Source organism: Primulina eburnea, chromosome 18 (genome assembly GCF_022965805.1).
Source record: "Primulina eburnea isolate SZY01 chromosome 18, ASM2296580v1, whole genome shotgun sequence".
NCBI classification, from domain to species: domain Eukaryota; kingdom Viridiplantae; phylum Streptophyta; class Magnoliopsida; order Lamiales; family Gesneriaceae; genus Primulina; species Primulina eburnea.
In genome coordinates, this window is record NC_133118.1 from 24848603 (window position 1) to 24862779 (window position 14177).

The 14177-nt window shown below is 32.6% G+C and overlaps 1 protein-coding gene across 2 annotated transcripts; it reads right to left on the bottom strand.

Moving 5' to 3' along the window:
• Positions 1-1827: 1827 nt before the first annotated feature.
• Positions 1828-4701, bottom strand: LOC140819957 (transcription factor BHLH089-like). Of its 2 annotated transcripts, XM_073180240.1 has the most exons (7): positions 4271-4701; positions 3796-3978; positions 3605-3670; positions 2606-2674; positions 2396-2461; positions 2097-2269; positions 1828-2011 (listed from the first exon to the last, which is right to left on the bottom strand). In XM_073180240.1, the coding sequence occupies exons 1-6, from the start codon at positions 4502-4504 to the stop codon at positions 2141-2143; spliced, it is 747 nt and encodes a 248-aa protein (XP_073036341.1). In that variant the 5' UTR covers positions 4505-4701; the 3' UTR covers positions 1828-2011; positions 2097-2140. The 2 variants fall into 2 exon arrangements, with proteins under 2 accessions (XP_073036341.1, XP_073036340.1); XM_073180239.1 differs by having other exon boundaries at positions 1828-2269; positions 4271-4700.
• Positions 4702-14177: the final 9476 nt, after the last annotated feature.

Sequence of the window (14177 nt, forward strand, 5' to 3'; positions counted from 1 at the left end):
TTGTTGTTGATTAATTCTATAACTCGGGAGAGGGACTAGGATTATAGATCATTAGAGACACATCGTTGAATGTTTATAGCGTTCGGAAGGCGTATAACTTTAGCTAGGCTTAGTAAGAACGTTGTTTACATTTATTTATGAAACTTAGATTTTAATTAGGAATAATTGAATCTAAGTTGATAGGTACAATTTATTCGTCACTTGAAAAAGAGGGAATAAAATAATTAAGTGTTCTTGGCCATTAAATAATTGGAATTCAGGAATATAAAGTTAACTGAGAATAATTATCGTGAAAACTTAGTGAAGTAATTTCTCTAGATACTTTCTCTCCTTGATATTTTCCTCAATCCGGTATTAGATTAATTCTTTGTTTTCAATCTATTCGTTTAAGTAAATCAACTATTCTATCGAATTGTCTAGATAAATTTTGGACTATTTTAATTACAAGAATTGATATACATTTATATATACACTCCTCGTGAGATCGACACTTGTACTCACAAATACATTTTACTATAACTTGACGTCGTGCGCTTGCGAGCAATCAATAAAACACGCAACAATCTGCAATCAAGAAAAATTACATATATAATTAAAGTTAAATCACAAATTTTTTTTAACTCGGTTAATTCGGTCAATTAACCGATTTTAATTCGGTTCGGTTTTCATCGGATATTTCGGTTCGGTTCGGTTATGGCTAATTCGGTTCGGTCAATAACCGAACCGATCGAATGATCACCCCTAATTGTGAGGCTTACATTCATTTACTGTTTCCTACGAATACTCAATATACATTTTCTGCATTGTATTTTCTCATACGAGAAACACTTGACTGACTTGAGCATCAGAGTGGTTATGCTGAAAAATCTTTCGGCGTCCCATTAACATTCCTTGTTCTTTGAGTGTACAGATTGTATAGCCCGAGAATCACCAACCCGGTTTCCCACATCTCCGAGAAGTATTCACCCGATACGGTAAAATCGCCCACTTAACTTACTCGAGTTGTCTAGCCATCATCAAAAGTGATTATAGATTTTTTTATTTAAAAATTTGGAAAATTAAAAGTCCATAATCATTTTTTTAAGTATTTGTGAACACAACTTTAAATATTCCAAAAATTTGAGAATTTACGAAGGTAATGGAAAATCTAATTGTACATTGGAAACTAAATGATATCTTGGTAATGTGTGCCTTACACCTAAGGTATGTATGTCACTATATTCTGATATCTCAGTTGATATTAGGGGTTAACAGAAACCAAATCAAACATAAAACCAAACAAAATCAAACTGCTTTTAATTCGTCGTAGTTTGGATTGATTTTAAATTAACCAAACCAACAAAATTAATTTGGTTCATAGTTTTGAAAAAAATCTAAATCAAATCGGTTTTATAAATATATATATTTTAAGTTGTTCAAAGTTTGGAAAAAAAATCTAAATCAAACCCATATATATCCGTAAGATTCTTTTATATTTTATTTGACAAAAACTTGTGTGAGACGGTCTCACGTGTCGTATTTTGTAAGACAAATCTCTTATTTAGATCATTTACTTTTTATGCTAAGAGTATTACTTTTTATTATGAATATCGATAGGGTTGACCTATCTCACAGATATCGTCTCACAAGAGACCTACTCATTTTATTTTTATATAAGACATATAAAAAATAAAGCAACATGGATGGATCAAAGGGAAAAGTGGCAAATGCTAAAAACTAAACCAATATGTAAACTCGTGAATCCAACTTCATTTACAGAATTACCCATTCTTTTATTCAATTGAAGTTACTACGATGACACACATTTGGTAAATCAAACAACGTATGAAAATAAATTTGCAAACAAAGCTGGAACTTTATTGAATGTTCACGGTTCACCTGTGTTTTCAAATACATCCCAATTACAAACACCTTTGACAGAGATAATACCACAAGCAGTAATTTGGCGCAGGCTTTACACAACGTCCCTGATTCTTGGAATCTTCTAATCTACCGGACGAGAAGGAGAAGCCTGCTTGTAAGAATCAACCATCTTTAACAGTGTAAATGGATTTTTTGTTTATGGAATTATATTACGGTTCGAGTAGTAAGTATACTGTTGCAGTATCTCGGGGAAGACACATCGCACTTCGAATTGATTTCATGATGTTCGTTCAAATCTGCCACCAGTTTGCATATGCAGCCATTCCGGAGACAAACTCCTGCCATATTCTCTTGCACCTTGGGAACCATATGTCATACCAGGAGTGTCAAAAGTTTGCTGAGCGAACTGCAAAGTGGAAAAGGACATAACACAAGTTGGAAACTTTAAGGCATGTATAACGGTTTTCCGAACATCGTTCAGTAGGAGCAACGGCAAATTTGAGGAGTTGATAATTGTGCTTTAAGAACTTACATCTTTTGAAGGATACCCGTCGAGGCCTACTCTTGAATTAACAGCTTCCAGCTTCATTGACAGGAACTGTCGGACACCATCAATTACATATGATCAAATGAGATTCTAAGAGCAATTATTTATGAAAAATACGGTAAAAATGTGAGTGTACACGCTGCATCTACTGAGGAAAGGGGGAGTTGGGAGAGGAGAGGAGAGGAGGGAATTTACCTCAACCTGGTGTTGTAATGATTGGATATAATTAATTATCTCATCAAGTACCAGTGCTTTGCCGATAACCTGAAGCCCATTGAACCATCCATTCAATTTATTATTCCAGAAAAGAAAAAAAAGAAATAAATTCAGGACTAGATAAATCCTAATAGACACTGATGCAACACTACAATCATTGAAAAATTTCACATTATTACTAGAATCAGAATTATCTTGACAAGCTTGGCATCAAAGAAAGAAAACATGGCTCAAAAAAGTGTATAAATTACAGAATTCGACTCAGACGCAAACCACGGGTCATGCATTCTACTACATTTGCTGGATCTATAATTACAGTGTATGAATCCTTGGGCCAATAAAGTTATATAAAATTAGCCTGTACCAATTCCAAGACCAAGAGTTATAAATGGAACTATCAAGCATCTATATAATAAATACAAGCAGCTCATTTACAAATTTAGTTTTATGTTTCCGCCTTTCGAAATGTTCATTCAGATGAAAGTTTGGGCATTGTAGGAAACACCAAGTTCACTTGTGCAATAAAAGATGAAAAAATAATCAGATACTCCAGATAATATTCTTGTGCGTGTCCAAATTTTTGTGACTTCACAGAAACATCAGCAGGCACAAAGTCCTAAAACTTGAATACAAACTCAGAGACATTTTTTGCAGAAAATATGGAAGCGGACAAATTTTAAGTTGGATGAGAGAATTTAGAAGTAACATTTTCTACGCATGGTCACATCGCAAAACTCATACGTGGTGGACTCAAAGACTAGCCTCTTTTTGCATTAGTCCTAATCCTCCTATATCCAAGAGGTAATGACAGACCTAAAATTGATATTTACAAGGCAGCAAGTATAGTCCGGGATAAATTATATGCTAAGAAGTAACAGGAACTGAAAATACATGAATCAGGGTCACGAGGGTTATTATCATTAAATGCAACTTCGAACATTTCTTTAGTAATTTAGTTCAAAGGATGCCGATACTCACTTTATTGCAACCAGGCACTAGATCTTGGAGAATTTTCATTCTCTCGCTGATCTTTTCTCTCCTTGCCTGCATACAAAGGCAAAAGAAACAATGGAAAAACAATTATTTAGTTTTCACCAATAATGTCATATGGCAATCCAAGAAAGACAATCTTTACATATAAGCCAAATTCAATACAGTAAGGTCATTACTCTTTCAGCCAGACTATGACTATCAGTAGCTTGACCCCGTCTTGCTCTCACATGGATGTAGTCTTGCTTCGGTTGTTCGGCTGGTTTCGGAGGTTGATCCGCTGCTTTTCCTGAATTCCCATCTGTGTTTTCGTTATCCTCGTTCGATCCCTCAGTCTTGAGCCTTTTACTCTCACCGTCATACTGCTCAATGCCAAAATTATTACCGCAGTCAAAGACAAACCAAAACAAGAAAAATCAATGGTTAAATCAAAAGATGGTAAATTGGCAAGGTATTTACTGAATTTGGCATAGTTTTTAGTTGCCGGAATATATTAAATGCAAAAAACACACATGTAAAACACAGCATCTGAATTAGCTCATCAAAGCCACAGAATGATGAATAATCCCTAAATCACATAGCAAAACACAATCAGCCACACTACATAATCTACATTCGAAAATTAACGATTTCCACATTCAACCGAAACACTACCGAAACATCATTATTGTTGCCAAAGCAGTTGCTGGTGGAAGCTCCTCCTCTCGCACACTCATCCTCCTCGCGGCGCTTCCTCGAATTATGGCTGGGCGGACCGTGATTCGACCCGTGGTCCACCACCATCGGATCCACATTATACGGCGCCGCATTGGCGTTCACCTGAAACCCCGGCCAGATCTCCGAGTAGTAAACTCCTCCGCCGCTCATTATCCCCTCCTGCGGATCCATTTCACAGAAAATGGAAGATCATTCACAGGAGAGGAGCATGTACAGGGACAAGGAAACGGTAGATCTCCCCACCCTTCAGCGGTGGAGTTGGTTGGGGGGTGCGTACTTCGAACGGCGGCGTACGATTGCCAGCACCGGCAGCATTCAGTGGCTCACTTCTTCTTGTTCAGTTTGGAAGTGACTTCGAGATTTATTCGGAGCGTCCAGCGCTCCATTGTCTTTCAGCAAGCCGAGTGTTTTCCTCTGCGACCGGCTCACGTGGACCGAACTGTTTGGTCAGTCAAACTGTCAAATACACGAATTTTTAAGCTACCTGTATAATAAAAAATCCACGTTATTTTAATTATAAAGATGTTTATTTGATTTAATTTATTTTTATCTAAATTGAGATTGAATTGCTTAAAATGGATTGAGAATCATTTTAATATGATCTGGTTGAATCGTACTCAACAACAATATGAGTAGATTTTTTGTGAGACAATCTCACGAATCTTTATATGTGAGACGAGTCAATCTTATTAATATTCACAATAAAAGTAATACTCTTAGCATAAAAAGTAATATTTTTCATGGATGACCCAAATAAGAGATCCGTCTCACAAACTACGACTCGTGAAACCGTCTTACACAAGTTTTTGTCCAATAATATATATATATATATATGTTTATCATTATTTTGTTTCAAACAGTTTTTTAGTTACTAATGGTTGAGAAAAATAAAATATTGTTTTCAATTATATTTTAATTTAGAGCAAAAACTTGTGTGAGACGGTCTCACGGGTCGTATTTTGTGATACTGATATCTTATTTGGGTCATCAATGAAAAAGTATTACTTTTTATGCTAAGAGTATTACTTTTTATTGTGAATATCAAGAGGGTTGACCCATCTCACAGTCTTACAAAAGACCCGCTCTTAATATAGTTCGATTTGATTTCAGTTTCAGATTTGATTATAATCATAATCCTATAATCCTGTATAATCTGGCACTCTATAAGATTATTCATACTATCCATGATTCAAAATGGGTATGGTAAATGAACATCCCCATATATATGTGATTAACATAGCATTATCTAAAAAATAATTATAAACTATGGCAAGATAATTATTAATATCTTATATATAATAGTCCATATTTTCATATAAAAATTGACTTACATCTGAAAAAATTATCACAAAAACACATAGGATTAAGCGTTTGTCGTTTTACGAAAAGCTATAGTGTATGCTAAATATGCAACTCTAATATTTTAAACCATGCAACAGTTCAAAAGCTTTGATTCATCCGCCAACAGTGCAATTATTGGATTCTAACAATCTATATATTATTTGTAATTTATATGAATCAAAAATATGATCTTGACTCTTATATCAATATTATGATAAAACGTTTGTTATTTTATTGAAATCAATAGTCGGTCTAACAGACGGCTAACAGTGCAATATCAATATTTTAAACTGAACATCAGTCCAAACAACCTTCTTTGATTGTTTTATCAACTGATATATATATATACATATATATATATACATATATATATGGCTTGCATTAATTACTTATAACAACTCAGAGTTAAGTACTTTTAAATGATAAAATGTACGAATTAATAAAAGACAAACTTAAATTACAAAATAAATATAATCCAAGCAAAACGAATATAGATTATTGCTCCTAAAAAAAAGTCATATCTGAGGACAGATTGGATGGGAGACATAAATTGCTTTCTATGATTGGTTGTTTAAATTAATAATTAATTAAGTAGTATGGGAATTAAAGTTGGTGTTTGTTTAATGATGTCTTGATTATGATTAAGGAAACAATTTGGAGGAAAGGTTAGTGATAATGATGGTTTTGATTAATTGAGTGAGTTTTGGAGTGGGCAACAAAATATTATGCATGGCCAACTATGTCCTCCAATTATTGCCTAAATAAAATAATGATTATTGATTTTTATTTTTGTAGGGGTTGTTTGATTTGGCTTCTATTAAGTAATATGCACACGTTTTATGTTTTTTATGTTCGTCTTTTTTGCGGTTTTGATATTGTATTGTTAAATTTAAAAACACCTAAGTTTTGGCAATGACACAAATAACATCGAGTTGTTTAAAGTCTAGTTGTCTCTTTCTTGTAATTACATGACTCTAGCCATTAAAAAAGTTAGACTGTTCATTGTTCTATTATAAGCTCAAGACATCATAAGAAGATCATCTGTTGAATATGTTTTTAACCGGAACACTATATCAATAAAATACTCAGAGTCTGACCTTTCAACTCTAATTGGTCATATATTAACAGATCGAGGTGGATACAAAAACTCAAGGTGTTCAATGTGTATCATAAAAAGACGTCATACATAATATCATATCAACTCTCGATTAATAAAAGTTTCCTAAAATGTCAAGATTCAATCAACATTTTAGAAACTAAAAGATATGAAACCGTAAAAATCAAAGGTGGATTTAATGCAGTATAAGATGAAGAGAGTTTGAAAATATCAATCTATCGGGATAAATTACATATGATCATTGATAAAGTTATCTTACCATTGGAAGAATTCATGTATAAATATGCAGATTCGGAACTTCACAAGCAGAGAAGAAATTTATAAGTTTCAAGCTTTCAATAAGTTAACAGTTAGAAAATTTGTTCTTTCTGATGAACCGATGATTCTTAAATAAGCGAGAATTTGTTGTGCTGAATTCATACTAAAAAAGTTTAGAGTCAATGTGATAAGTTCTAGTCGAAGTGAGTTTGTACATGGATTGTATAAATCAAATTCTTTTAATGAATTCATTCCTAAAAGTTGTAAGAGTATTTAAGATTCCGAACATCCATAAAAATCTTCATGTTCTTTACTTTAGTCACTTTTACTTTATGTTCATTTTTGTTAAAATTCACATATATATATATATATATATATATACTTTAATAATAAGTCTATCCGGATCGTTTTCCACACTCAAAATTATTTTCAAAAGTTTCAATTAAACCTAGTTGTTCAAAAATGAGTTTTAATAGCTAACAAATGTTAAAGCCAACTCAAGCTTTCTAATTTTTTTTTTAAAGAGATCATTCACACACTTTAAACTATTTTCCGATTCTAACGTGTATCTTGTTGAATTCCAATCTTAGTTCGTTATATTTGTTTTTCGATAATTTTAGTCATTTTTCTGACGTGACATCAATGCGATCCCCATGAAAAATTAATAAAATTACCAAAAATAATATGATACAAAACTAATAATGAAATTTGATTACATAAAAATCAAAATAGAAAAAAAATTATACAAGACAAAAAGTACAATTTTCCCTTTTTATAATTTGTTTTTTAAACTAATGACAAATGATCATCCAGAACTTACATTAATATTAAGAACTTTAATTGATGATTTTTTTAAAAAAATCGTTTGCAATTATTGCAATTAATTTTTAGAATGGTTATTATGTTATTTTAGTGGGAGACTATTACGTAAATAATTTTTGCATAGAATAATTAAGGAAAATGATGTATGTGCAAATAATATTACAAACTGAGTTATAAAATACGTTTGAAATTGTTGTGAAAAAGTAAAAATTTATGGTAAAAAGTAAAAATCTCAAACTCTCAAAATTTACCAAACTACACATTTTATAATATTTTTCTCTCTACTCAATTGTGATTTTCTTCACAAATGAGAGATCTATTTATAGGAAATCTTTACAAATAATCCAAAAATAAAATACATCATTACCTACATCATCACACACTAATTTTCAATATTTACAACTCTTATTTTCAACATTCAAATATTCAATACACACATTTTAAATATATTTTTCAACGCTCCCCCTTGTGATGATGATCATAATGATTGTCTTCATTACGTGTTTTTATACTGCATCGTTAAAAACCTTAATAAGAAAAACCCATTGGGATGAAAACCATAGTAAGGGAAAAAGAGTGCAGTCACGTAAACTCCCCCTGATGTTGACATGAACAATTCTTCACAAATTTCGTAGATTGCGCATCCCAATATTATATATGTGCTTTCTGAATATTGTAGTAGGAAGTGCCTTTGTGAAGAGATCTGATGAGTTTTCACTTGATTGAATGTGACGAACATCAATACATTTATTCTTCTCTAGCTCCTTGGTGAATGCGAAGAACTTAGGAGGAATATGTTTAGTTCTGTCGCTTTTTATGTATCCCTCTTTCATTTGAGCAACACATACAGCATTATCTTCATATAGTATCACAAGCTTCTCGTCGAATGATAATCCGCATGAGATTTGAATATGTTGGGTCATTGATTTTAACCACACACATTCACGACTTGCTTCATGTAGTGCAATAATCTCGGCATGATTTGATGAAGTTGTTACGAGCGTTTGTTTCTGTGAACGCCAAGAAATTGTAGTGCCTCCACGAGTAAAAACATATTCAGTTTGGGAACGTGCCTTGTGTGGATCAGATAAGTATCCAGCATCGGCATAACCAATTATACTTGGATTAGCATATTTTGAATACAAAAGTCCCAAGTCTGTCGTTCCTCGTAGATAACGGAATATATGTTTAATTCTGTTCCAGTGTCTCTTTGTTGGATATGTGCTAAATCTTGCCAACAAATTTACGGCAAAAGATATATCTGGCCTTGTACAATTTGTAAGATACATAAGGGCACCTATAGCACTTAGATATGGTACTTCTGGACCAAGAATATCTTCATTTCTTCACATGGTCGGAATGGATCCTTTTATATGTTTAATGATCTAACAACCATTGGAGTACTTAAAGGATTTGATTTATCCATATTAAAACGTTTAAGGATCTTTTCTGTATAATTTGTCTGGTGAACAAACATTCCACATTCTTTTTGTTCAATTTGTAAACCCAGACAATACTTGGTTTTTCCAAGATCCTTCATTTCAAATTCTTCCTTCAAGTATGACATAACTTCTTGAATTTCCTTATTCGTTCCAATAATGTTTAAATCATCAACATATACAGCAATAATTACGCATCCGGATGTTGTTTTCTTAATGAAAACACAAGGGCATATTGAATTATTTACATATCCCTTTTTCATCAAGTGATCACTTAGTCGATTGTACCACATTCGACCGGATTGCTTTAACCCATATAATGATTTTGTAATTTCACAGAATAACATTCTCTGGGTTTTGAACTTTGTGCTTCAGGCATCTTAAATCTTCAGGGATTTTCATATATATATTACTATCAAGTGATCCATATAAGTAAGCTGTAACAACATCCATAAGACGCATTTCTAAATTTTCAGATACTGCCAAACTAATCAAATACCGAAACGTAATTGCATCCATCACGGGAGAATACGTTTCTTCATAATCAGTTCCAGGTCTTTGAGAAAAACCTTGTGCAACAAGTCGAGCTTTATATCTTACTATTTCATTTTCTCATTTCGCTTTCGAATAAAAACCCATTTGTATCCAAGAGGTTTTACACCTTCAGGTGTAAGGACTATAGGTCCAAAAACATTACGTTTATTTAGCGAATCCAATTCAAGCTGGATGACTTCTTTCCATTTTATCCAATCCTGTCAATTTTTACATTCACCAAAAGATTTTGGTTCATGATCTTCATTATCATTTATGATGTCGATTGCCACATTATAAGAAAATATATTGTCGATTTCTTCTATATCTTTTCGGTTCCATATTTTTCCAGTATTAATATAATTGATAGAGATTTCATGATTCTCGTCAGTTTGTGGTTCTGACAGAACATTTTCATCATCATGTGTTTCTTCAGGAACACCATTCTCTATTTTTTGATCATCATGTGTTTCTTCAGGAACATCATTCTCTATTTTGTGATCATCGTGTTTCTCTATGAATTTTCTTTTTCGAGGATTTTTATCCTTGGAACCAACTGGCCTTCCACGCTTCAGGCGTTTTACGACATCATGACTTTGTCCAATTTGTTTCTTTGGAATTACAATTCGAGCAGGAGCATTTACATCATGTATATATGATTTAGTTACCCTTTTTGCATCTGTAAATGCATCTGGTATTTGATTTGCTATTCTTTGCAAGTGCACAATTTGCTGTACATCTTTTTCACATTGTTGTGTTCTTGGATCCAGATGTAACATGATACATACCATGTAATTTCCTTTTCGGTATGTTTCTGTTCTCCCCCTAACATTGAGAAGATTTCCTCATTAAAATGAGAGTCAGCAAAACGTGCTGTGAACACGTCGCCTGTCTGAGGTTCAAGATATCGAATGATTGATGGACTATCATAACCGATATAAATTCCAACCTTTCTTTGAGGTCTCATTTTCTTTCGTTGCGGTGGTGCAATAGGCACATACACCATACATCCAAAAATTCTCAAATGAGAAATGTCTGGTTCTTTACCAAATGCAAGCTGCAATGAGGAGTATTTATGATATGCACTTGGTCTGATGCGAATTAATGAAGCAGCATGTAAAATTGCATGTCCCCATATAGAAATAGGGAGCTTTGTTTTCATAATCATTGGTCTAGCAATCATTTGCAGACGTTTAATCAATGATTCTGCCAATCCATTCTGTGTATGTGCATGAGCAACATGATGCTCAACAATGATTCCCATAGACATACAATAATAATTGAAAGTCTGGGAAGTAAATTCACCAGCATTATCAAGTCTAATTTTCTTGATTGTATAATCGGGAAATTGATTCCTCAATTTTATGATTTGAGCAAGTAATCTTGCAAATGCAACATTTCGAGTTGACAATAAACATACATGTGATCATCTGCTGGAGGCATCAATCAATACCATAAAGTATCTGAATGGTCCACATGGTGGATGGATTGGTCCACAAATATCACCCTGAATACGTTCAAGAAACATTGGTGATTCAGTTTGGATTTTGACTGGTGATGGTCTTATAATAAGTTTTCCAAGAGAACATGCTTTATATTGAAACTTATTATTCTGAAAGATCTTCTTGTCTTTCAGTGGATGACCATGTGTATTTTCTATGATTCTTCGCATCATTGTTGAACCAGGATGTCCCAATCGGTCATGCTAATTTGTTAATATTGAAGAATTATCAACTACCATATTTGATTCAATGAGACTTATATGTGTATAATGTAATCTAGTAGGGAGCATTGGTAGTTTTTCAATCACATATTTCTTTCCTGATTTATATGTGATAAGACACATATATTTCTCATTCTCTTCATTCATTGTTTGAGTATCAAACCCATGGGAATATATATCATTAAAACTCAACAAATTTCTTTTCGATTGTGGTGAATATAAAGCATCATTGATCAAAAATTTTGTACCATTAGGTAACAAAAATTGTGCTTTACCACATCCTTTAATCAAGTCTACAGGACCTGATATTGTATTCACCGTTGTTTTTGTTGGTTTTAGTTCCAAAAAATATCTTTTATCTCGGAGGATAGTGTGCGTTGTACCACTATCGGGTATGCAAACTTCAGCTTTGCTCATAGCATTTTCCATATTTGAACTTCAAAAAAATATGCAATGAAATAAAATTACTGACAATACATATATAAATATAACACATATCATAATTGTACAATAAAACATTATTATATGAATACATGAAAAACAAATTATTGTACATTTATATTCTACCACTATATTGTTCATTTTCAGAAAAATCATTGAGAAAATCTTCAGCATCAAAATTGTTTATTTCTATCCCACCAACATGTTGATCATTTCCAGAGAAATCATTCATAAAATCACCAGCATCAAAATGAGTTGAATCACTCAAACGGTCACTGCGTTCAGTGAAGTTGGTCTCCTTTTCTTTCCCCTTTAATGATTCTTTATAAAGTTTGCAAAGATGCTCAGGGGCTCGACAAATACGGGACCAATGTCCTGGAGTACCACATCTGAAACAAGAACATTCATATTTTTTTGAGTGATTCTCATTAACTACTTGTATTCTCATGATGCCTTTTCGGTGGATGGTTTGGGACGCTCTTTTGAGATGAGTTATAAAAATAACTATCTCTATTGTTTTCAAAACCACGGCCTCTACCACGACCACGTCCAATTCCACGTCCACGTCCACGACCTCGACCTCGACCAAAATCTTATCTTTGAATTTGATTTTGGTTTCGAGGTTTAAATTCATTTTTACTTACATCATTTACTTCTGGAAATGCTGTTGATCCAGTGGGTCGGGACTGATGATTTCTCATTAATAGCTCGTTGTTCTTTTCCGCCACAAGAAGACAGGCGATGAGTTCAGAATATCTCGCGAATCCACGTACTCTATATTGTTGTTGTAGAGTAATATTTGATGCATGAAACCTGGAAAATGTTTTTTCAAGCATCTCAGATTCCGTGACCTCATGTCCACAAAATTTTAGCTGCGAGATTATTCGATACATCATTGAATTATAATCACTGACTTTCTTAAAATCTTGGAATCTTAACATATTCCATTCATCACGGGCGGTCGGAAGTATAACTTCCCTTATATGTTCAAATCTTTCTTTCAATCCTTTCTACAGAGCCATGAGATCTTTTTCGATGAGATATTCACATTTTAATCCTTCATCGAGATGTCGACGTAAAAATATTATAGCTTTTACTTTTTCTTGTGACGAAGATATACCATTTTCTTTAATAGTCTCGTTTAGACCCAATGACTCAAGATGCATTTCTACATCTAGAGTCCATGGCATATAATTATTTACTCGTGATGTCGAGCGCAACAAATTCGAGCTTTGTTAAATTTGACATGATGGTACTAAAAAAAAATTACGATACATTTTATTAGTTAATGAATATTGCAATACAAAGTAATGGATAAACAACAACTACAAGCATTTGTAAAAATAAAGAAAACACACGAGGAGGATATTCTCCGATAAATACAAGACTCGTGAGTATGATAACCAAAATAATTAAAAATAACCTTGAGAAAGCCATCTTCTTTTTTCTTCGAAAAATTTAATGAAGAATAATTTTTTAAGAAGAAGAGAAAGTTGGAGTGATTGAATGTGTTTGTGAGATGATATTTATAGGGCAAAAACTAGCCGTTTGTTGCCGTTTATTACCGTTGGTGTACAAAAAATAAATATATGTATTTATATAATTTTATGGTAATAATATGATGTATATAATATTAGACATGTTTAAATAATTATGTATATCATATCACATTATTATAATGAAGTGTCATAATTTATTTTATTTAAAAATCTTGTAGGCTTTTATACTTATCGTACCCCTTACCGGGAGTGTGAGATGTCGTCTTAACATCTTCCCAGGATTTATAACAAGTTTTTGAAAAATTTATTTTTATTATTTCTAATAATAACATTATATTATATATTAAATAAATACACAATAAATAAATAACAGTAAAATAAATATTATTACTTTTGTTACCATTTTCTTCTGTTTGGAGCTTGGAAAAGTATGTAGGACTTTTAGAGCTTCGTGCTGATAACGTGTTGTGAAAAAGTAAAAATTTATGGTAAAAAGTAAAAATCTCAAACTCTCAAAATTTACCAAACTACACACTTTATAATATTTTTCTCTCTACTCAATTGTGATTTTCTTCACAAATGAGAGATCTATTTATAGGAAATTTTTACAAATAATCCAAAAATAAAATACATCATTAGCTACATCATCACACACTAATTTTCAATATTTACA

Bases quoted from the DNA above. Each gene is read 5' to 3' on its own strand.
- LOC140819957 (XM_073180240.1), bottom strand. From the start codon at position 4,504: ATGGATCCGCAGGAGGGGATAATGAGCGGCGGAGGAGTTTACTACTCG. The intron at 3,979-4,270 runs GTAGTGTTTCGG...GGCATTGAGCAG, and splicing joins GCAACAATAATGATGTTTCG to TATGACGGTGAGAGTAAAAG. The intron at 3,671-3,795 runs GTAATGACCTTA...CTTTGTATGCAG, and splicing joins GTCATAGTCTGGCTGAAAGA to GCAAGGAGAGAAAAGATCAG.